This window comes from Mustela nivalis (assembly GCF_964662115.1).
Source record: "Mustela nivalis genome assembly, chromosome: 7".
NCBI classification, from domain to species: Eukaryota; Metazoa; Chordata; class Mammalia; order Carnivora; family Mustelidae; genus Mustela; species Mustela nivalis.
Genome location: NC_139026.1, coordinates 9,028,107 through 9,048,727, shown reverse-complemented (window position 1 = coordinate 9,048,727; position 20,621 = coordinate 9,028,107). Strand labels below are relative to the sequence as shown.

General features: G+C 49.1%; 2 protein-coding genes across 8 annotated transcripts; both read left to right on the top strand.

Annotated features, from left to right (window-relative positions):
* Positions 1-879: 879 nt before the first annotated feature.
* CBY1 (chibby 1, beta catenin antagonist) lies at positions 880-11,783 on the top strand. Of its 7 annotated transcripts, XM_082740112.1 has the most exons (6): positions 955-1,019; positions 1,573-1,624; positions 7,691-7,806; positions 9,794-9,899; positions 9,980-10,098; positions 11,131-11,783. In XM_082740112.1, the coding sequence occupies exons 2-6, from the start codon at positions 1,591-1,593 to the stop codon at positions 11,209-11,211; spliced, it is 456 nt and encodes a 151-aa protein (XP_082596238.1). In that variant the 5' UTR covers positions 955-1,019; positions 1,573-1,590; the 3' UTR covers positions 11,212-11,783. The 7 variants fall into 7 exon arrangements, with proteins under 7 accessions (XP_082596239.1, XP_082596240.1, XP_082596242.1 ...); XM_082740113.1 differs by lacking the exon at positions 1,573-1,624 and having other exon boundaries at positions 880-972; positions 7,694-7,806; XM_082740114.1 differs by lacking the exon at positions 1,573-1,624 and having other exon boundaries at positions 885-972.
* A 6,396-nt stretch (positions 11,784-18,179) lies between these two features.
* TOMM22 (translocase of outer mitochondrial membrane 22) lies at positions 18,180-20,180 on the top strand. Its single transcript, XM_082740111.1, has 4 exons — positions 18,180-18,354; positions 18,601-18,719; positions 19,171-19,288; positions 19,470-20,180. Exons 1-4 carry the CDS (start codon positions 18,238-18,240, stop codon positions 19,542-19,544), a joined length of 429 nt encoding a protein of 142 aa, XP_082596237.1. The 5' UTR covers positions 18,180-18,237; the 3' UTR covers positions 19,545-20,180.
* Positions 20,181-20,621: the final 441 nt, after the last annotated feature.

Genomic DNA, 20,621 nt, shown 5'->3' with positions numbered 1-20,621 from the left:
AAGTGCAGCTGGAAGAAAAGTGGACTTGCAGCTAGAGACCCATGGGATCTGGTCCTCATTGGATGGATGACCCGGTGCACTCACGTACTACGTACCCAATAAACATCCCCTGAATGGCTCTTAGTTTAATTTTTCAAATGGAACCAATAATACACACTGTTGGGACTTTAGGAGATCTGGCGTTGATCCTCGCTCAGTTCTCTGCCCTTGTTCACTGTGTCACCTTGAAGTGGTCCCTGGACCCCAGTTTCCCCTGCTTGTAAAAGCAGATCAGTGCCGGGACGTGGGGAGGTGGCAGTCTGCGGAAGAGGGCAGGGCGGGTCACCGTCTGTCTTTACGTCTTACCTGAAGACATCGGCGGAATCTGACGAACTTGGGGCCGGTTCCGCCACGGGTCGTTCAGCGGACCCCGCAAAGTTCTGGATGGGACATCCGACACCTGTTGCCCCCACATCCACCAGGAAGGGGTGCCCTTTGCTTTGTGGTGAGGAGGAAGAGGGGCGTCGGGGAGAGGCCCATTTTGCCACTGTGAGTCCTGGCGTTCTCAAGGCAACGCCAGGCGCGGTCACCACTTCCACCTTTGCCACAACAATGGAACCTTGGTGAGCCTCGGCGGCGTCCGCGGGACGCCGTTACCACGGTGACGGCTCGGGGTGGGGGGCGGGGGAGACCAGACCAATGGGTTTGTGGGGAGAGTGTAGTTCCTCTTCCCAGTCTATAGCACGGGGAATGTCAGTGGCTCCAGGAGACATACCCTCCAGAGTCTCTTTAATATTCCTAGCGCAATCCTCAAGCGTTTCTGGTGCCTCGCGTAGGGCCCCCTTGTGCACCACACCGCGCCGGTCGCCCCCACCGCCCGCGATGGTAAAGTCCTGGGCGGGGATGCGCGTGCGCACATCCGCGGGGGGGGGGCGGAGCAACGCCAGAGTCGTGGTCGCGGCGGGTGACGCGGACCCCTGCACGCGGTTTCCGGCAAGTATTGGTGTGTCTGTGGATCTGGCCTTATGGGACGCGCTTAGGTTTGAGCACCGCGTCGCCCCAGAGCCCGAGGAGGGGGTGGGACGCCCGGGCGTTGTCCAGGGACCCAGGGCTTCTCAGCCGCTGGAGCGGCCGGAGGGCGCGGGACAGAGGGCGGAGGCTGGGTTCGCCCCAGGCGGATCGTCGCCCTCCTCGAAGTGGGTTTCCTCAATTATAAACTGGGTTGGTAATTCCTCACCGCAGATCGGCTGCGAAGAGGATGAGAGTGCGTGCGGGCGCACGTTTGTTCTCTACCGTTAGTTGAGCCCAGCGGCTCGGGGAGGCAGAGTATCAGTGTGGCACGTACTTGGCTAGCTCTGAATTCTTTGAGAATCCCTCCCTTCTTGTTAGATTTTAAAAAGATAATGTGTTTTATGGCCCATTGCAAACTGTAAAGCATTGCACAGCGATGAAGTGATTTTCATGAACTCAGAGGAGTAGACCTTATTTGAAGCCCAGTTGCACCACCTTCCCACCCTGTGATGGGGACGAGTTACTTCTTTCACACTCAGTTGTCTGTTTCCTGAGGCATACTTACCTCGATCTATTTCTCAGGGTTGTTGTGAACATCAGATGCCCCGGCTTTTTATAAACACTAGAACTACATGTAAGTGAGTATTGTTGCTATCCCTGTTTACAAATAAGGCTGAGGCCCAGAGAGCATTAAGCTGGGGAGGGGGTGTGTCCCAGTGGGGCTGAGCAGCAGAGCCATGATGGGAACCAACTTCACTTAGAGTTGAGCCCCCTCAACTCTAGGGAGTTTCACTAGAGAGAGCGCTACCTTGTGCCAAGGGGCTCAGCTCAGCTGGGACCTCAGGGTCCACACTTGTGTTCCAGATCTTAGGGTCTCAGCCAAAGTTGTTTGTGGATTATTGGTTATGACTTAAAAGGCATTTGGTCCAGACACTTTCTTTTCCTCATCTGAAATATATTCATGATAGTTCTCTGCTTAAGGGTTATGAGAATGAGGTCACGAGGGAAGTGCCCCTGTTAAAACCTTGGGAGAGAAAGTAACTTGGCCAAGGTTTAGGATGCAACTGAGGGGCAGAGCCAGACCTGGAACTTGGTCTGTTGTGTCCAAGTGATATGCTCAGGCCTAGTACTCTTAGCACAGTGGCAGGCTTTCCAAGAATGACCTGGCCAAGTATTTTTCCTTCTTCAGACGTCTCCAGGTGTTTGGAAGGTTAGGGGCTGCTTTTTAGTTGGTTTTTTGTTCATTTGTTTTGTTTTTTTTTTTTCATAATGAACATCATTGTAATTTATTAAATCCAGAAGTATATTTCTTTTTTTAAAAGGTTTTATTTATTTATTTGTCAGAGAGAGAGAGAGAGAGAGAGAGAGAGAGCACAAGCAGGCAGAGGCAGAGAGAAAGAAGCAAGGTCCCTGCTGAGCTTGGAGCCCGATGCGGGACTCGATCCCAGGACCCTGGGTTCATGACCTGAGACGAAGGCAGTGGCTTAACCAACTCAGCCACCCAGGCATCCCTCTTTTGTTTAGTTTTTAAAAAAGATTTAATTATTTATTTGAGAGAGAGAGAGAGAGAACAAGAGTAGGGAAAGGGGAGAGGGAGAAGCAGACTCCCCACTCAGCAGGGAGCCCGACTTAGGGCTTGATCCCAGGACCCCAAGATCATGAAGATCTGAAGGCAGCTGATTAACCGACTGAGCCACCCAAGCACCCTCAGAAGTATATTTCTTTAATTTAATATGATTTAATATAATATATATCATTTAATATATTACATAATATAATTTGATATTGTAACATATAAAATTTCTACCACTTGACCACCTTTTACCTTTAAAATGACGATTTCACTAAAGCCAGCCATCCTACCTCCCTCCAAACAGTGAAGAGTTTGGTGTATCTTTCCAAATTTTTTTTCTATTTTTTTAATGTACATATATTCTTCCCTTTTTTTTTTCTTTCTGTCTTCTCCTGGCTTTATATACATTGTTCTGCATCTTGCTTTCTTAATGTTTAGAGTGCGTTGGAAGTCTTTCCAGGTCAGTTCATATAAAGCTGCCTCAGTGTTTTTACTTGTCCTGTTGCATTCCATTGGAAGAATGTGCTACAATGTATTTGCCTATACCAACCATTGGCAGACATTTTGGATTGTTTTTTATTTTTCACTGTTACCAACAGCAGGGAACATATGTGTGTATATGTCCAATTCTTTTTGGAGGATACATTTTTAGAAGATCTGACAGCCAAAAAGTGTGCACATTTAAAATTTTGCTACGTTTTGCCTGACTGGGAAATTATAACATCTTGTTTCCACCTAAAGAAAACGAAAGTGTCTTTCTCTCCACACCCTCACTGGCATTGGATATTACTTATCTTTTAAGTTTTGCCAGTATGGTGAATGAAAATGCTTTTATGATGAACCCCACTAGTTATTTATACAAGGGCAATATATACCTTTAGCCGACTGACCATGACTGTGGACCTTGGGGAAAACTGGCTAACTTGTCCATGCCCTAGTCTAGTCTTTTCATCCCTGATATGGGTAGAAAATACCTGTGTGGCTCAGTGGGTTAAAGCCTCTGCCTTCAGCTCGGATCATGGTCTCAGGATGTGGGATCAGCTCAGATCATGGTTTCAGGGTGTGGGATCAGGTTCCACATTAGGCTCTCTGCTCAGCAGAGAGCTGAGATTCTGCTAATTAATGATTAGAAGGGATTCTCCTCTCTCTCTGCCTGCCTCTCTGCCTACTTGTGATCTCTCTCTCTTTCAAATAAATAAATAAAATCCCTGAGCCGAAGGCAGAGGCTTAACCTACTGAGCTACCCAGGCGCCCTAAATAAGTAAAATCTTTTAAAAAAAAGAAAAGAAAAGAAAAAGAAAATACCTACCTAATAGGGTTGCTGCAGTGTGCTCAGCATCTGGCCCAACCCATGGTGGCTCTGCGGAAAGTGATACTAGTTTGTGTTACTGCACTCTTTTCTTTTTGGCAGTTAAACTCTTTCTTCCCAGATAGGCCCTTTCCATTCCTGTTCTGCCCTCTACAGTCATCAGATCGTCTTTCCCTCTCCCACCCTTTTACTTTTGTCCAGCAGAACGAGGCCAGAGCCTTCCACTGTTTTGGATGACATGGTAGTGCAGCTTCAGTCTCCCTCAGCATCCTGGTCCCCAGCGCTGTCCCATCTGCCCCCATGCTGGAAGCATTCTTCTCTGTCCAAGCCCTTGTGTTGTGTTGGCCCAAATGCCATCCCCTAGGTTGTGAATCTACTGCTGGTTTGTTTGTTTTTAAAGATTTTATTTATTTATTTGACAGAGAGTCAGCAAGAGAGGGAACACAAGCAAGGGGAGTGGGAGAGGGAGAAGCAGGCTTCCCGCTGAGCAGGGAACACGATGCGGGGCCCCCATCCCAGGACCCTGGGATCATGACCTAAGCTGAAGGTAGACGCTTAACAACTGAGCCACTCTACTGTTGTTTTTAATTAAAAATACACACCTACCAATGAAACTTTCATGAGTACACCTGCTCCAAATATCTTTATTTTTATTTATTTATAAATCATACGGACATGAACGTCTGTATTATTGTAAAACCTCCAAACAAGCTTCTAGACTTTCATCTTTAATCTTAGTGACATTAATTTTTACATCACTGAAAATAGCATGGTTTTTCGTCACGTTCTCATAGAGTGCATGTCTTCCTAACTGATGGATTCGTACAGTGAGTTATCTTTTTAATGATAGTTGATATAAACCTTGTTTCAACTGGTCTTGAGAAGTTCTCTCCTTTTTTTGGCCAGCTTCTTGTCAGATGTGATTAATTCCTTACTGTGTGTTTTTTTGCCGGGGTGGGGTGGGGGGTGGTGTGTGTGTTGTTTGTTTGAGAGAGAAAAAACACAGGGGGAGGAGCAAAGGGAGAGGGAGAAGCAAGACTCCCCGCTGAGCAGGGAGTCTGGTGTCAGGCTTGATCCTAGGACCCTGAGATCATGACCTGAGGCAAAGGCAGATGCTTAACTAACTGAGCCCCCCAGGCACCCAATTAATTCATTACTGCTTTTGTCTCAGAATGTGGTGGGAAAAGATTTTATACGTAGGAGTAGGAAAATTGAGAGCTCTGTTTCCTTCTGTTCATTGTGCTTTTGTTATGATTATCTTCACTCTGCAGTTTCTTGGAAGGATCTTTTTAAACGACTTGTGTATTTTTGTTTTAAGATTTTATTTATTTATTTGACAGACAGAGATCACAAGTAGGCAGAGGCAGGCAGAGAGAGAGAGGGAAACAGACTTCCCGCTGAGCAGAGAGCCCGATGCGGGCTCGATCCCAGGACCCCCAAGATCCTGACCTAAGCCGAAGGCAGAGGCCTTAACCCACTGAGCCACCCAGGTGTCCCCACTACTTGTATTATAAATTAAAATAGGGTAATATCTGGGAAGAAATGAACCTTGACCTCTGTCTCACACCTTACACAGAGGTTAATTACAGATGAATCATAGTCCTAAATGTGAAAGCTAAAACAATAAAATTTGCAAAGGGTTATATATATGAAAATATGACCTTGGAGTAGGCAAAATTGCTTATTAGGATACAAATAGGATACAAATACAAAAATAGGATACAAAACACTAATCATTAAATAAAATTGATAGATTCCATTAAAATTAAGGACTTCTTTAATCAAAAAGAAACCAATAAGAAAGCAAGAAGACAAGTCACAGATGGGGAGAAAATATTTTCAGTATTCTCTCTCTACAACAGAGGACATATATTCAGCATAAATAAAGAGCCCTTACAAATCAGTAAGAAAATGATGGAAAATCCAATAGAAAAGTGGCAAAATCTACCCCCCCACACCGCCTGCCTCTCTGCCCACTTGTGATCTCTGTCTGTCAAATAAACAAAATCTTTTTAAAAAAAATGTGGCAAGAGACTCATGGGTGGCTCAGTTGGTTGGGCGGCTTCCTTCAGCTCAGGTCATGATCCCAGTGTCCTGGGATCGAGTCCCACATTGGCTCAGCAGGGAGCCTGCGTCTCTCGCTGTCTTTCTGCCACTCTGTCTGCACTCTCTCTGACAAATAAATAAATAAAATCTTAAAAAATAAAAAAGTGGCAAAAGACTTGAACAACTATGTCACAAAACGAGGTTATCCAAACATCTGATGGATATATGAAAAGGTACTCAATGTAATTGAACAGTTTAAGCACTCAATCATTATAACTACATACCTACCAGAGTAAATAAAATGAAAAAGATAGGAAATGCCCAAAGTTCAAAAATTTGTTCACTGTTGGCAGGACATAGAAGTTGTCTCAACCGCTTTGGAAAACCATTTAGCAGTGTCCTGCTAGAGCTGAATATATGAAGGTTTGACAGCTTCACAGTTCCACCCCCGGGAGTAGAGTCAGAGAAGCGTACTGACACGTACAGAAGTTCATGTCCGCGCCTGTTCTCCGCAGTCGTGTTTCTAATTGACAAGAACTGAAAACAGTTCCAAATGTCTGCTTACTCAGTCAACTATTTTACTGCAATGTGAGTGAGCAAAGTGTAGCTACACAGAACATAGACAAGTCTCACACACATGATACTGAGTGGGAAGAAACCAGACACAGAAGACATCCTGCACGAATCCATGGATACAGGGCTGCTGGGCAAGGCTTGAGGGTGATGAAATGTTCTGTATCTTGGTCTGGAGGGTGTGCGTGCATGTGTGTGCGTGTGTGTTTGTGTGTGTGTGTGTGGAGTAAAAATTCATGAAGCCATACATTTACTATCTGTATACTTTCCTGTGTTACACATAAATATACGAAAATATCTACCCCACCTCCCCACCCCCCAAATGGGCAGTGTCGGTAAATCGACTTCACTGGGCCAGCATGAATGGCAGTAGGTTGCGATGGGCTAAAAGCACATGGTGGCCGTTGTCAGCGCTGCCACATGGTGGGCCTCCTCCTTCAGCTGGACACCTCACCGGCCACACAGAAAGGAGACCTTCTGACCTCGGACTGAGTGAGGGGCACCATTCTCTCTCTGGAAGTATAGAGCTTCATTTCTCTCTCTCTCTCTTTTTAAGATTTTATTTATTCTGATGGAGAGAGGAAACGCAAGCACGGGGGAGCTGGAGAGGGACAACCGGGCTCCCCGCTGAGCAGGGAGCCCAGTATGGGCTCGATCCCAAGACCCTGGAGTCATGACCTGAGCCGAAGGCAGCCACTTAAGCGACTGAGCCACCCAGGCACCCCTAGAGCTTCGTTTTTTTAAGATAGAGTCTGTGCAGGGGCTCTTGCCCCATGTGTGATTGTCCCCAGCATCCAGGAACAAGCAGGACTGCGTTCCCTGCTCTAGATTATAAATCTGGTGATGTCACCTTGTGTGACAAAACTCCAAACAGGCAAGTTAGGCCCTTGTCCATGGTGACAAAACTGTAGACCCCCACAGGTCTGCACTGAAATGCTCATGCCCACTTAGGACTTTAGTCTTTCTAGACCTCCTCTCTTCAGTGGGGGATTACAAGAAGAATAATAAACACGGGGTGCTTGTGAGTTGAGGAGTTTCACACAAGGGCTGCACGGAGCGTTGTTCTAGCAAGCTCTCAACATGGGCGCCCTCCCCAGGAGGGCTGAGAGCCACGTGGAAAGATGTATGTTTCCGTGATCAGAGGATGGTGGCATAAGGTCATTGACCCATCTGTTTGTCTCTGTGACTTTTTCTAACAGTAGAAGAGAGCACCGACCTTTCCTTCATCAGGCCCAAGATGCCTCTCTTTGGGAACACGTTCAGTCCCAAGAAGACGCCCCCTCGGAAGTCCGCGTCTCTCTCCAACCTGCATAACGTGAGTATCACCACTGAGGCCCATCCCAGCATGCAGGGACTGGAGCATCAGGCCTGGTGGCTGACGGAGGGTGTGGTCCTCCAGTGGCAACGGAGGGTGGGATGCAGGCGTTCCACAGCTTGGAGGGGGCCCCATATCGAGCGGGCCCAGACTTGCCCAGGAGCACACTCTGCGTGGGTCCTGGTTTCTTGCGGCTGCAGAAGCCCCAGCAGGCTTCCTTGTAAGGAAGACATCCTTCTAATTTGTATTATTGCCATTGCTAAAAATATTTTTAACTCCTGGGGTACCTGTCTGGCTCAGTCAGAAGAGTGTGCGAGCCTTGGAGTTACGAGTTTAAAAAAACACATTTTTAAGAAGGTTTTATTTTGTTATTTATTTATTTATTTATTTGAGAACAGAAACAAGAGCAAGCGAGTGAGAGAGTGAGAGAGAGAGAGGACACAAGCAGTCGGGGAGGGAGAGGGAGAAGCAGCCTCCCTGCTGAGCAGGGAGCCCGATGTGGGGCTTGATCCCAGGACCCTGGGATCAACGACCTGAGCCGAAGGCAGACGCTTAACTGACTGAACCACCCACGTACCCCCTCCCAAAAAAAAACCATTTTAAACTCCTGTTTGGAAATCATCATCAGAGCATGTTCAAGAACCTAGTAAAACAGTCGTTCTCAGGATGATTTTTGTCCCCAAATGGTATTATCCAACTTGCTTTCACTTTATTCCCAAAACCTGGCCAGGAATTGATTTTAATTGTGTCTGAGAATCAAATTCATTCTTGAAGGACGATGTTTTTTTTTGTTTTTTTTTTAAGATTTTATTTATTTATTTGACAGAGAGAAATCACAAGTAGTTGGAGAGGCAGGCAGAGAGAGAGAGAGGGAAGCAGGCTCCCCGTTGAGCAGAGAGCCCGATGCGGGACTCGATCCTAGGACCCTGAGATCATGACCTGAGCCGAAGGCAGCGGCTTAACCCACTGAGCCACCCAGGCGCCCCTTGAAGGACGATGTTTTGCCATCATTAGTGGTGCTTAGGGGTGTGTCGAAGCTCTAGATGCAGCTTCTGGAGTGCAGGGCTGGTCGCATGTACCCCGAAATGCCCAGGCCTGGTCCCACAACCCCAGGGCTGCTGAGTGAGTGGTAGAAACTCTGAAAACTACATTACGGACCAGCTCGACTGCAGATCGGGTGTTAGCATTTCACGCCTTTTCTTTTTTCTTTTCTTTTTTTTTTTTTTAAGATTTTATTTATTTACTTGACAGAGACCCAGCAAGAGAGGGAACACAAGCAGGGGGAGTGGGAGTGGGAGAAGCAGGCTTCCCGCTGAGCAAGGAGCCTGATGTGGGGCTTGATCCCAGGACCCTGGCTGGGATCATGACCTGAGCTGAAGGCAGACGCTTAACGACTGAGCCACCCAGGCGCCCCCATTTCATGCCTGTTCTGTGACCTGTAGAGCTCCATGGTAAACAAGGAATAATGTAGGGGCTTATTACCTCTAAAAAGGATTTTCTGCTCTATTAAAAATTGATTGTAGGGGGTTCCTGCGTGGCTCAGTTGATTAAGCAACTGCCTTTGATTCAGGTCATGGTCCCGGAGTCCTGGGATCGAGTCCCACATCGGGCTCCCAGCTCTGCCAGGAGTCTGCCTCTTCCTCTGACCTTCTCCCTTCTCATTCAAATAAACAAATAAAATCTTTTTTAAAAAATTATAGTAGGATTTCTTAAACTGTGAAGTGCCCAGCAGATGTCAAATAATTCAGATTTCGGCTTACAGTTTTTCTGGGAAACATGTATAATAAAGTGGAAGATTCCTTCTTCTAAGATTAAAAGTTTTTGTTGTACCTTATTTGATTTTCTGACTTTGAACAAAAGTTATGAAATGTGCCCAGTGATGATTAGAGAAAAGAAATGAGTTGCCAGGGTCACGCTGTTAGCAGGAGAGGCGCAGGGACTGGAGTCCATGTGCTTCTTGAACCCCCGGGCGATGTCTCGTCCACAGCTGGATCGGTCAACCCGGGAGGTGGAGCTGGGCCTCGACTACGGCACCCCCACTATGAACCTGGCCGGGCAAAGCCTGAAGTTTGAAAACGGACAGTGGATAGCAGGTGGGCTGATCCGCCGTGGTGTCCACCAAGACCGTGGAAACAGAGCCCCCGTGTAACTGCCCGTTCTGTCCTTCCGCCAGAGACGGGGATCAGCGGCGGTGTGGACAGGAGGGAGGCCCAGCGCCTCCGCAGGCGGAACCAGCAGTTGGAGGAAGAGAACAATCTCTTGCGGCTAAAGGTGGACATCCTGCTGGACATGGTGAGGGGGGCGATGGCAAGCGACGCCTCGTACTCTCCTTGCGGGAGAGAGCAGTTGGAGTCTGCGTCGGGCCGGGCATCAGCGTCAGCGCAGGGGACAGAGCAAGCCGTTCTGCGAGTCAGGAGCGTGTCGGAGGGTGGGATACTTGAACTGAATGTGGATAAAGGGAGGAACGGAGGGTGGGATGCAGGCGTTCCAGGAAGCACAGTCTGCCCGTGGCTTGGAGGGGGGCCCCTATCGAGCGGGCCCAGACTTGCCAAGGAGCACACTCTGTGCGGGTCTCGGTTTCCTGTGGCTGCGGAAGCTCCACAGGCTCCTGGGCCTTGGGGTGCGGGTGAGATGGGTCCGGGTCGCGGCAGAGCTGTCCTGCCTTCTGGAGCCAGCCCGCCACGGTCCTTGCGCAACCGCACCATGGGCTTTGTGACTTCAGCAAATTCCTTCACGGCTCTGTGTGTCGCAGCTTAGTGTCTTCATGGGTGAAACAGGCACCAGAAGAGGAGTGGCCTCGTACTGAGTTAATAACCCAAGTAAAGCACTTGGCCTAGAGAAGTGCTCAGGAGTATCGTCCCTTCTGCCCCCCACGGCCCGGCAGTAAGCTGTCTTCTGCTTCAGAGTAAAGTTTCTGTCCATGTCCTGAGTAGCCTCCACCCCAAGTATGTAGAAAGACCCGAATGAGGAAAGTGGCACCCTTTTTCAGGCATTTTCCCCCTAATCACCATTATGTGAGCTACGGCTCAGAAACCACTCAGACCCCTAATTCTTTAGCCTTAGGAGGGCCCATGGTCTGCCTTTATCGTCTCCCGAGGCCCGCTGTCTTTAAGGCAGTGAACGCGTGACCACAATGTTGGGAGGGAGGGTCAGGGCTGTTCTTTGTGTACTGGAGACCCTCGGGGTTCCCCAAGGGGTTCCCTTGGTGGGGGGGGGCAGGGTAGAGAGAGGCCAGGGGGGCCTTTCTCCAGGGCACGGGGCACCTTGGAGTCATGGCACAGCCCAGAGGGCGCTAGTCTATTACCGCCTCCTGCTTCGTTGCAGCTGTCTGAGACCACCGCCGAGTCCCACCTCATGGAGAAGGAGCTGGAGGAGCTGAAAAGCGTCAGCCGTAGGAGGAAATGAAGCCCGTGAAGGCCTTCATCAGGAGAAAAGGGAGAAGCCCACCGACCAGAGGAGTGGGATGTGGCTGAGGGTCTTTTGTAGCCTAACTAGGGGATTAGGTCCTGGGAGAGAGGGTCATATAATAGATCCAGCAGGCCCTGGCCCCCTTGGGTTGGCAGCAGGAAGGTACCACGTGCTGGTGGAAACCGGGACCCCAGGCCAGGGCGGTGGGCCGGAACAAGCCCTGGGGTGCTGTCCAGTGGTGACTTCACGTTCGTACGCACCTTCCCAGGCTCGGCCTCACTGGACAGAGGCTGCTGGCCGCAGCAGCTGAAGTTCATTGCCTCACCCTTGATGCTGGTATCTAGGACGTGGCGCCAGCAGTTCTAGAGTCCTGTGTTGGGGCCCTTGGATGAACAGCCCTCCTGGCTCTGCACCACCTCCCTGGGGATCCCTTAAGGAATATTTATTCTCCAAATCCACCCCTCATCTGGCTTCAGCTTCTTGGTGGCGAGCCCCAGGCTTCCACGAAAACTCTGTTTTTGTGCTACTTTCCTGTGTACTTTCTCACAATTAAATGATGGTATATCATCTGTCTGTGGCCAAAGTGACTGAGAAATGAAAGCAGCAGGTCTTGAAGTAGTCAGTGGAGCCTGGAGTCTAAGCGTCTCGTTGGCTGTCCAGAGACACAGTTTTAAAAAGTTAAAGTGGTGGGGAAATGTCACCCTGGCAGGAAAAGCATTCCAGCTTTCTGAGCATCCGCCGAAGCTACCGGGAACAGAAACCGTCTTGCTGCCCAAATTCCTTTGCAGTCCTGATGAAGTTTTAGAATAGACGTGAGGGCCAGAGCCGATGACCAAGAAAGAATTCTTAGGACATCTCTGGTGCAGAAAGGTGATTTTATTAAAGCACGGGGACAGGACCCGTGGGCAGAAAAGAGCTGCTGCCCAGGGTTGTGAGGGGCGGCTGATTATATACTACGGGGTTGGGGGATGTAAGGAAAAAGGGAGGGTTTGAAAGAACTTTCCTGTGTTAAAGAAGACACGCAGGATCCCAGAGGCTTTGCTATGGTCAAGTTAAGGTGGTTTTTCCTTTTGGCGAGGCATTAACCGTGAGATAGTTGGGTGCTTCCTGGAGGAATATCCCACTCCTGCCATCACACATCCTGGCCAGTGAGCTTTAGGTTTAGAAGAAATTTAGCTTCATTTACATTTCCCTCTGCCTCAGCCTCCCTCAGTTGTAGGGAGGGGAAGATGATGTCAGGACGTCAAGAACTGAGTTACAGTTCTCTGCAAGTTAGACTGTTGATAAGAAAGCTCCTTCCTTGTCAATCACGAGGACATTTTGTAAACTGAGGAGGCTCAGGTCTTGCAGGACTGTGATCTCTACAGGGTAACGATTTGTTTTTCATTTGGGGCAGCCAGGGGTGCCTGAGGACTGTCACATACAGCCCATGGGGGAACGGTTTGTGGGGTGTCAGCTTCTGCTTTGTCCTCAGCTTGCCTTCTGTTCCCCTCATCAGTCTGTCAGAGATTGGGGGCTAGCTCAGACCTGGCAGGGACCCAGTGGAGTCGTGGAGTGGCTGATGTGGGGGGTCTGTCGTGGTTGGTGTGGGGGGAGTTCGCATTCCTAGAGAGGGAATTTGTGCCTAGGTCCATGTGAGCCGAGATGCTTTGGCTGGAGGAGGGAATGAGTAAGAGGGAGCGGAGCCCAGCTCCCAAAGCTAAGGGAGAGGGCACTGAGATGGGGGCAGAGCCCAGAGCTCTAGCCTGGCTACGGCTACGACGGGCAGCGGTTTCTGAAAGCCCGTGACTTGCGTGGGACGGACCTCAGCACCTCGCCCTCCTACTGTAGTGTCCCCCAGCTCAGCCCTGTGAGTGGGGGACTGGACGCAGGTGTCCTCAGAGGTAAGGAGCCAGATTCCAGGAGGTTCAGAAACTGGTCCAGGATCATAGGGCAGAGAAGTGTGAGAGCCTGTGCCATGACTCGCCGCTCCTGGTGAAAGGGAAGGGCTGGTGGGGAACGGCCTCATGGGCCAGCTCTGGGAGAGATGGCTAGACGCTCCAGCCCACAAGCTCACTTTCTGACCGAGGAGAGAATAACTCAGAAGAAATGGGACGATACCAATGTAAGCAGGATGTCAGCGCTCCCACTGATTGCAGCAGGGGAAGGCTGGCTTCGTCCTGGCCCGGCATCAGTGGCGACCATCTACTGAGTGCCCTCGGAGGCCAGACACCTGTTGCTGGATCTCCTGGGATTCTGGTTTGTTACCAGCCCTTGGTTTTAGAGGAAGAAACAAGGCCCCTCGAGGTGACACAGCTGGAAGGGGTGGGGCCCTGGGAATCAGGAGGGGCGGGTTCGGTTGTCACAAAGATGTGGGTCCCCGAGTCTCCCTGCCACCAGACAGGACTGGAGCCGTTATGTGGGACAGTTCTGCAGTGAAGAAGGACTTTAATTTTGAGTGAGAAGGGCAATAAGCTGTTGCTGAGTTTGAACAGGGGAGTGGTGCTACGATCAATTTTTTGTAATGATTTGTTTATTTTAGAGAGTGTACAGCTGAGGGGCAGAGGGAGAGGAGAGAGAACCTCCAACAGACTCCCTGCTGAGCGCAGAACCCGACGTGGGGGCTCGATCTTAAAGCCTTGAGATCAGGACTTGAGCTGAAGTTAAGAACCAGGCGTTCAACTGAGAACCACGCAGGTGTCCCAATCAATGTGTGTGTTTTAAGATTTTATTTATTTATTTGACACAAAGAGCACAAGCAGGGGGAGCGCCAGGTAGAGGGAGAGAAAGAAGCACAGTCCCCGCAGGGCAGGGAGCCCCATGTGGGGCTCGATCCCAGGACCCTGTGATCACCACCAGAGCAGAGGCTTAACCAATTGAGCCACACAGGCGCCCCCACCAATCAGTTTGTGTTGGGTGATGGATGTGAGAAAGAAAGGAAGGTGGTCACATCTCACGACCCCAGCCTTTGTGTCTGTCGTCCCCCTGTCCATGCTATCTACTTTCAAGTTCTTCCCTTTCTAGTCACATACATCCTTAAGATTCTGGTTAAAATTAGACTTTATGAACCAGATCTGCTGCCCAGGGGCCACCCAAATACATAGTGCCATTTACTAGACCTTATAGATAATACAACAGTTTTGTGAATTTCCGCACTGCATGTCAGGTTGGGGAGCAGTTACTGGGGATGCTGCACGAGAACTCGGGGGTGTCAGGAAGCACACAGGATTAGAGGCTATCGGAGGGAGTCCTTAAGGTCCTACAGGCGAAAGGGGATCTACCCGCATAATTGTGCAGATGCAGGCTAATACATGTGTTTTTATGGGAGAGACTTACAGCTTCTCTACGATTCTTGAAGGGATCTGTGCCTGCCCACTGACCCACGTTAAGAATTGCTATTATCGGGCACCTGGGTGGCTCAGTGGGTTAAGCCGCTGCCTTCGGCTCAGGTCGTGATCTCAGGGTCCTGGGATCGAGTCCCGCATCGGGCTCTCTGCTCAGCGGGGAGCCTGCTTCCCTCTCTCTCTGCCTGCCTCTCCATCTACTTGTGATTTCTCTCTGTCAAATAAATAAATAAAAAATCTTAAAAAAAAAAAAAAAAGAATTGCTATTATCACTGGGGCGCCTGGGTGGCTCAGTGGGTTAAAGCCTCTGCCTTTGGCTCAGGTCATGATCTCAGGGTCCTGGGATCGAGCCCCACATCGGGCTCTCTGTTCCGTGGGGAGCCTGCTTCCTCCCCCTCTCTCTGCCTGCCTCTCTGCCTACTTGTGATCTCTATCTGTCAAATAAATGAATAAAATCTTAAAAAAAAAGAATTGCTATATCACCAATTGTGAATTCTGATAGGACAGAAAAGGAAAGGCGGAATCGTGGACTTGAGGGATGGGGTCGGAGAGGAGCCAGAGGCTGGGGTTCCAGAACACCCCATCTCCATCCAAATGTCAAAGTCAGCTGTGTGTCTGCGTGGGGCATCCACACTCACTTGTTCCCGGTGCTTGACTCCTTACCCTCCCACAGGCCCCCTGGCCGGGTTCATTCTTGCCTTATGTCTTCCCTGCATTTCTCCTCCAAACCTTCAGTAAAGCGACTCCCCCGATTTCCCTTCTTCCTCTCCAGCACCTCCTCCTTGAACCCCTTGAGGCTCCCCTTCCCCACTGTCTTTTTTTTTTTTTTTTTTTTTTTAGTTAGGATTTTCTACTTGTTTTTAATTTAAAATTTTTTCTATCGTGGCAACATACACAGAACATTTATCATCTTCACCATTTTTAATTAGTGCAGTGGTACTGAATACATTCATAACGTTGTGCCCCCACCCCTCCACCATCCATCTCCAGACGCTTCATCTTGTAAAGCTGAAACTCTACCCATCAAACAGTTACTCCCCATTTTGTAACTGAACCCAAGTTCAAGTGTCCGACACACAGTAAAGTTGATCACTGAGGGCTCGAGGGTACAACAAGGCAAGGGTTTATTCTTGCTCCCAAATGAGAGCTGGGAAAACAAGCCTCAAATTCACCTCCCTGAAGCAGGAGAGCCAGGGATTTTTTAAAAAGCGAGTGGAAAGGGTCTGAGTAAAAGGGAGAGGAGTTAGATGACCCAAAAAACAGATCAAGGAAGATACGAAGGGAGGGTTAACTGCATTATGTTGGACTCTAAGGGGCGGTCAGTATCCTGACTGGTTCCAGTTGGCTTCTGGATGAAACCTTGTGTTTCTGCAAAACAACTAAATTAACAGTTGGCTATCATGGTGTCAAGCAGGAAAATTCTGGATACATGGTGGTAGACAGCATTCTGAGAACAAGCAGGTTCTCAGCTGCTTTAGCTGCCCTGTTACTTTTTTGGATATACATATTGGTTTCCCCTCCCCAGCCCCTGGCAACCACCTGTCTACAGTCTATGATTACCACTACGTACTCACAGACCTTCAAATGTCTGATTTTGTAGGGTCCTGGCCTCTGGCCTCCCTTCTCACTCTGCCTTTTCTAGACCATCACATCTCTCCAAAGCCTTTTCTGCAAGGTTCCCTTTTTTCTTATCCCTCTGCAGTGACAGAATTATTGAAAGTTTTTTTTTTAATTTTATTTATTTATTTGACAGACAGAGATCACAAGTAGGCAGAGAGGCAGGCAGAGAGAGAGGGGAGGAAGCAGGCTCCCCGCTGAGCAGAGAGCCCCATGCAGGGCTCGATCCCAGGACCCTGGGACCATGACTTGAGCCGAAGGCAGAGGCTTTAACCCACTGAGCCACCCAGGTGCCCCCGCATGTGTCTTTTTAGATCATGTATTGCTCTTGTGAATACAAACAAAATTACTTGGTTAAAGTTTTCCCAAAACTTCCCCACATTAGTATTGTGACTTTCAATTTGAAGGCATTAATGCCTGTAGCTTCCACAGATGATTGCCTTCTCTAGGGGCACCTGGCTGGCTCACTTGGTAGAGCATGCAATTCTTGATCCCAGGGTCATGAATTCAAGCCCCAGGCTGGGTGTGGAACCTACTTAAAAAAAGAAAAAAAAATAGATTGCTTTCTCTCCCTTCAAGAGTGCTGGTCTTCCAGCATTTCCTAAAAGAGCCCACAAAAGAACTGAAAGCCATTGGTACTGGGCTCTTAAGCTGTCCTGGCATTTATACAGTGCAAGCCAACATAAATGCTTTTAACAAATGCAAAAAGACATAATTCGTAAGTGTACAGCCTGCTAGAGTGTCCAAAATGAACATACCCAGGTAAATACCACCCAGGTCAAGATACAGAACTTTACCAGCACCCTGGAAGCCACTCTCTTGCCCCTTACCAAATATTAGCCCCTCCGAGGTATTCAAAGGGAACCACTAATCCACAGCATAGATTGGTTTTGCCAGGTTTTGAACTCACCCTTTTGGACATAAAAACCTTCTATAGTCAGTGCTGCCCTGTTAGGAGCTGTAAAGGACCAAGGACTGTTGAAGGAAGTGCAAACATGCCTGCCCCTTGTTACCTAAGCACAGAACGAAGGACATGGTCCTGCATCAGATAGAGACCTGGACTGTTCAGTCCCAGGAGTCTCTGATTCCATGGTCAGCTGGCCGAAGTGTTTATCAGATCACCCTTGTATTAAGAACTTGTGTGAGGGGCACCTGGGTGGCTCAGTCAGTTAAGTGCCTGCCTTCTGCTCAGGTCACAATCTCAGGGTCCTGGGGTCAAGCCCCCAATCCAGCTCCTTGAACATCGGGAGAGTCTGCTTGTCCTCCTCCCTCTGTCCCTACCCCTGCTTGTGGGCGCGCGCTCTCAAAAAACAACAACAAAAAAACAAAACACAAAAAAACGCGTGGTGGCACATTATAAAAAGCATTTAATCCAGCAAGCCAAAAAATTAAAATATGGATAATACCTAATGCTGGGAACAGTGTGGGAAAAGTATATGATTTCGAGGGCAATTATCTAATATCTGGCAAAGTACTAAATGTTCATACGTTTTGGCCAGCAAACTTACTTCTAGAAATCTATCCTCCAGAAGGACTTGCCGCGCACCCCTTTACTGTGCCTCAGCTTACTCATTTCTAAGCCAGGGATGATAGTACTTACCTCAGTGGGTTGCTGTGACGATTAAATGAGTACATACACACACACAAGGTCTGGTACTCAAGTATTTAAGTGCCAATTCTTGCTTTTGTCTTAGTACTTTGCTACTGTTCACTCAACGTTTCACCAAAAGACCAATAAACCTCCAAGTGTCTACCTACCAGGTAACACACCTACCAGATAACACACACCTCCGGGAAATGAGACTGCATTAGTGTTTGTCTCAGGGTAACCCGTGGGACCTTATTAAAATGAGGGTTTCTGGGCCCACCCTAAACGGAAGAGAATTACCGCGGAAGCACCACGACTCTATACTTGGACAAAACTTCCCAGGTGTTTCTGACTTGGCGGAAAGCCGAAGTCCGCCGGCCAGGAGGCGTCGCTCTTCCACAGCGCTTCAGCCTTCGGCTCCCGGAAGAGTACCTCTGTCCGCCAGGGCCTCTGCACTTGCCTCCTCTTTTCCGCTTCCGGTGTTCCCCTGCAGCCATGGCCGCCGCCGCCGCCGCTGGCGGTCCCGGGGCGCCCCTGTCCCCGGACGAATTGCTTCCGAAAGGCGATTCCGAGAAGACTGAGGAGGAGTTGGAGGAGGAAGACGACGAGGAGGTACTGGGGCCCTGTGGTGTGGGGCGGGGTGCGAGGTTACGGGCGGGCAGCGGCCCGCCCGGGGGTGTGAGCTCCGCGTGCTGCGGGATTCGGACGAAGGCGCGTCGCGGAGCCGGGAGAGGTCGGAGGGGAGGTGTCTTCTCCGGGAGGCGGGGTTAGGGCCCCCAGTGGGTCGGGGCGGGATACCCTATCCACACGGGGTGGTTGCTATTGCTTCGGTGAAGACCCGCGCCGCCTCCACCACAGCTAGATGAGACCCTATCGGAGAGACTGTGGGGTCTGACGGAGATGTTCCCAGAGAGGGTCCGGTCCGCGGCTGGAGCCACTTTTGATCTCTCCCTCTTTGTGGCTCAGAAAATGTACAGGTAAGGGACGAGGGCAAAGACGTTGGGGTGTTTCTGGGGTGACTGAACGAGCGTGGGCTTTCAGAGTAGGAGGCGGGAGTTGGAGGCCAGCCTGCCACTTAGATCGGAGTGACCTTGGGCTGGTGGGGACCTTAACCTTTCTTGGTCTCAATTTCCTTTCCTTAAAGTGGTAATTCCTATGGGACAGGGTCGTTGGGAGGATCGTTTCACATCATGTGAGGTAATTACTGTGCTGTATAAGTAGCTTTGTAAGAACACAGAATCTTAGTACTGCTGGCATTAGATAAACAGCCAGCAGAACTGCCGGTCTTGTTTCTGGTAGGAGTATGGTGCAAGGGTTGGGTGGAACATGCCTATCAAAAACATGGGAGTGTGAGAGCTTTGGTTGCTGGTTCCTTGGTGAAGCAATCTGGTTTTGTGTCTGGCTATCATGCTCACACTGCCTCTGCAGGTTTTCCAGGGCAGCCTTGTGGATTGGGACCACTTCCTTCATGATCCTGGTTCTTCCTGTTGTTTTTGAGACGGAGAAGTTGCAAATGGAGCAACAGCAACAACTGCAGCAGCGGCAGGTGAGCCCAGGCCCTGGGTAGACCAGCAGTTCTGGGTTGAGATTGGGATCCAGCCCCTGCTCTTTTACGAACCACACTGTGTTCACTGGTGTGTTGTAGACCTTGTCTGCCCTGTCCGTTATGGTGGAAATGTGATCCCTAGGCTTGTATGATGCCTTATACCCTTCCTTTTCTTTTTCAGATACTTCTAGGGCCTAACACAGGGCTCTCAGGAGGAATGCCAGGAGCTCTACCTTCACTTCCTGGAAAGATCTAGATTGCTACTGCTAGACTTGTCTTGATGGGACAAGTTTGAAAATTCAATAGTGTTTGAACTGCTGATTATTTGGATTTTTTTTTTTTTTTAAACTTTGGCACATTGATCTATCTAAACCTGGTGGGGAGAATTCTCCCCAGTGTCTCACAGAGACTCCCAACTTGCAACTGTGCCCTCCACGTTGTCCCATTTCTTCTGTTCTCACTCCGATACCAGAATGCAGCAGTGCAGACGGTTACTCCAGCTCTGGCCATCCCACCCCTTTCACTAAATCCCTCATGACCAGAAGATCTCACTGTCCCATTGTGGCATAGGAACTGACGCCACTGGGAAGGATATCCCCATGACCATTTTTGTTTTTAAGCATGGAGATGTTGGGAAGGGACATGCACACGATATGAAATACATTATGCGTTACAGCCATAGTGTAAAGCAGCCACTGTGAATTTCTATGTCGGAAAGGAGGGAGGGCCGGGCAGCAGTTTCAACCATAGGATGGGGACTGTGGAGGACAAAGCAGGAGCTCATTTCCTCTGCCCATTTTGGCTATGAGAGACCTGTGTGTCTGTCTAAAAAAGAAAACAAAGTAAGTGCTCACTTTTTGTATTTAAATATTAAAAACGATTCCAATGGAAACTGTCATCTATGTACTTGTGATCCACACTTCGAAATCACTTATTCAGACTGGTCCTCACATTTCCTCTCAGCTCAGCTAGCACCATCTTTTAACAGTTCGACCCCTCACTGTCCAAGTTAGTCAAACTTGAAAAAGTGAAAAAGGGGTTTCATTTCTGGCCAAGAACCTCATAATAGTAATCTCTGTCCTAATTCAGGCCATGATTTTCAGATCCACAAGGGACTGGGTCCATGTACTTGTACAGTCTACAGGGACACAGTCATAAAGGATTTATAGGGAATGACATAGTACTGATTTCTGGCCTAGGGAGGGAAGAATAGCAAATAGAAATTTTTTTTTTTTTTAATAATTGCTGCACTGAGCTGATCATGAATCCAACTGTAGCCCTTTGAACTTTGCAGTTTCTCCATTTAACAAAAAATTTCTATTAGTACTGTGCT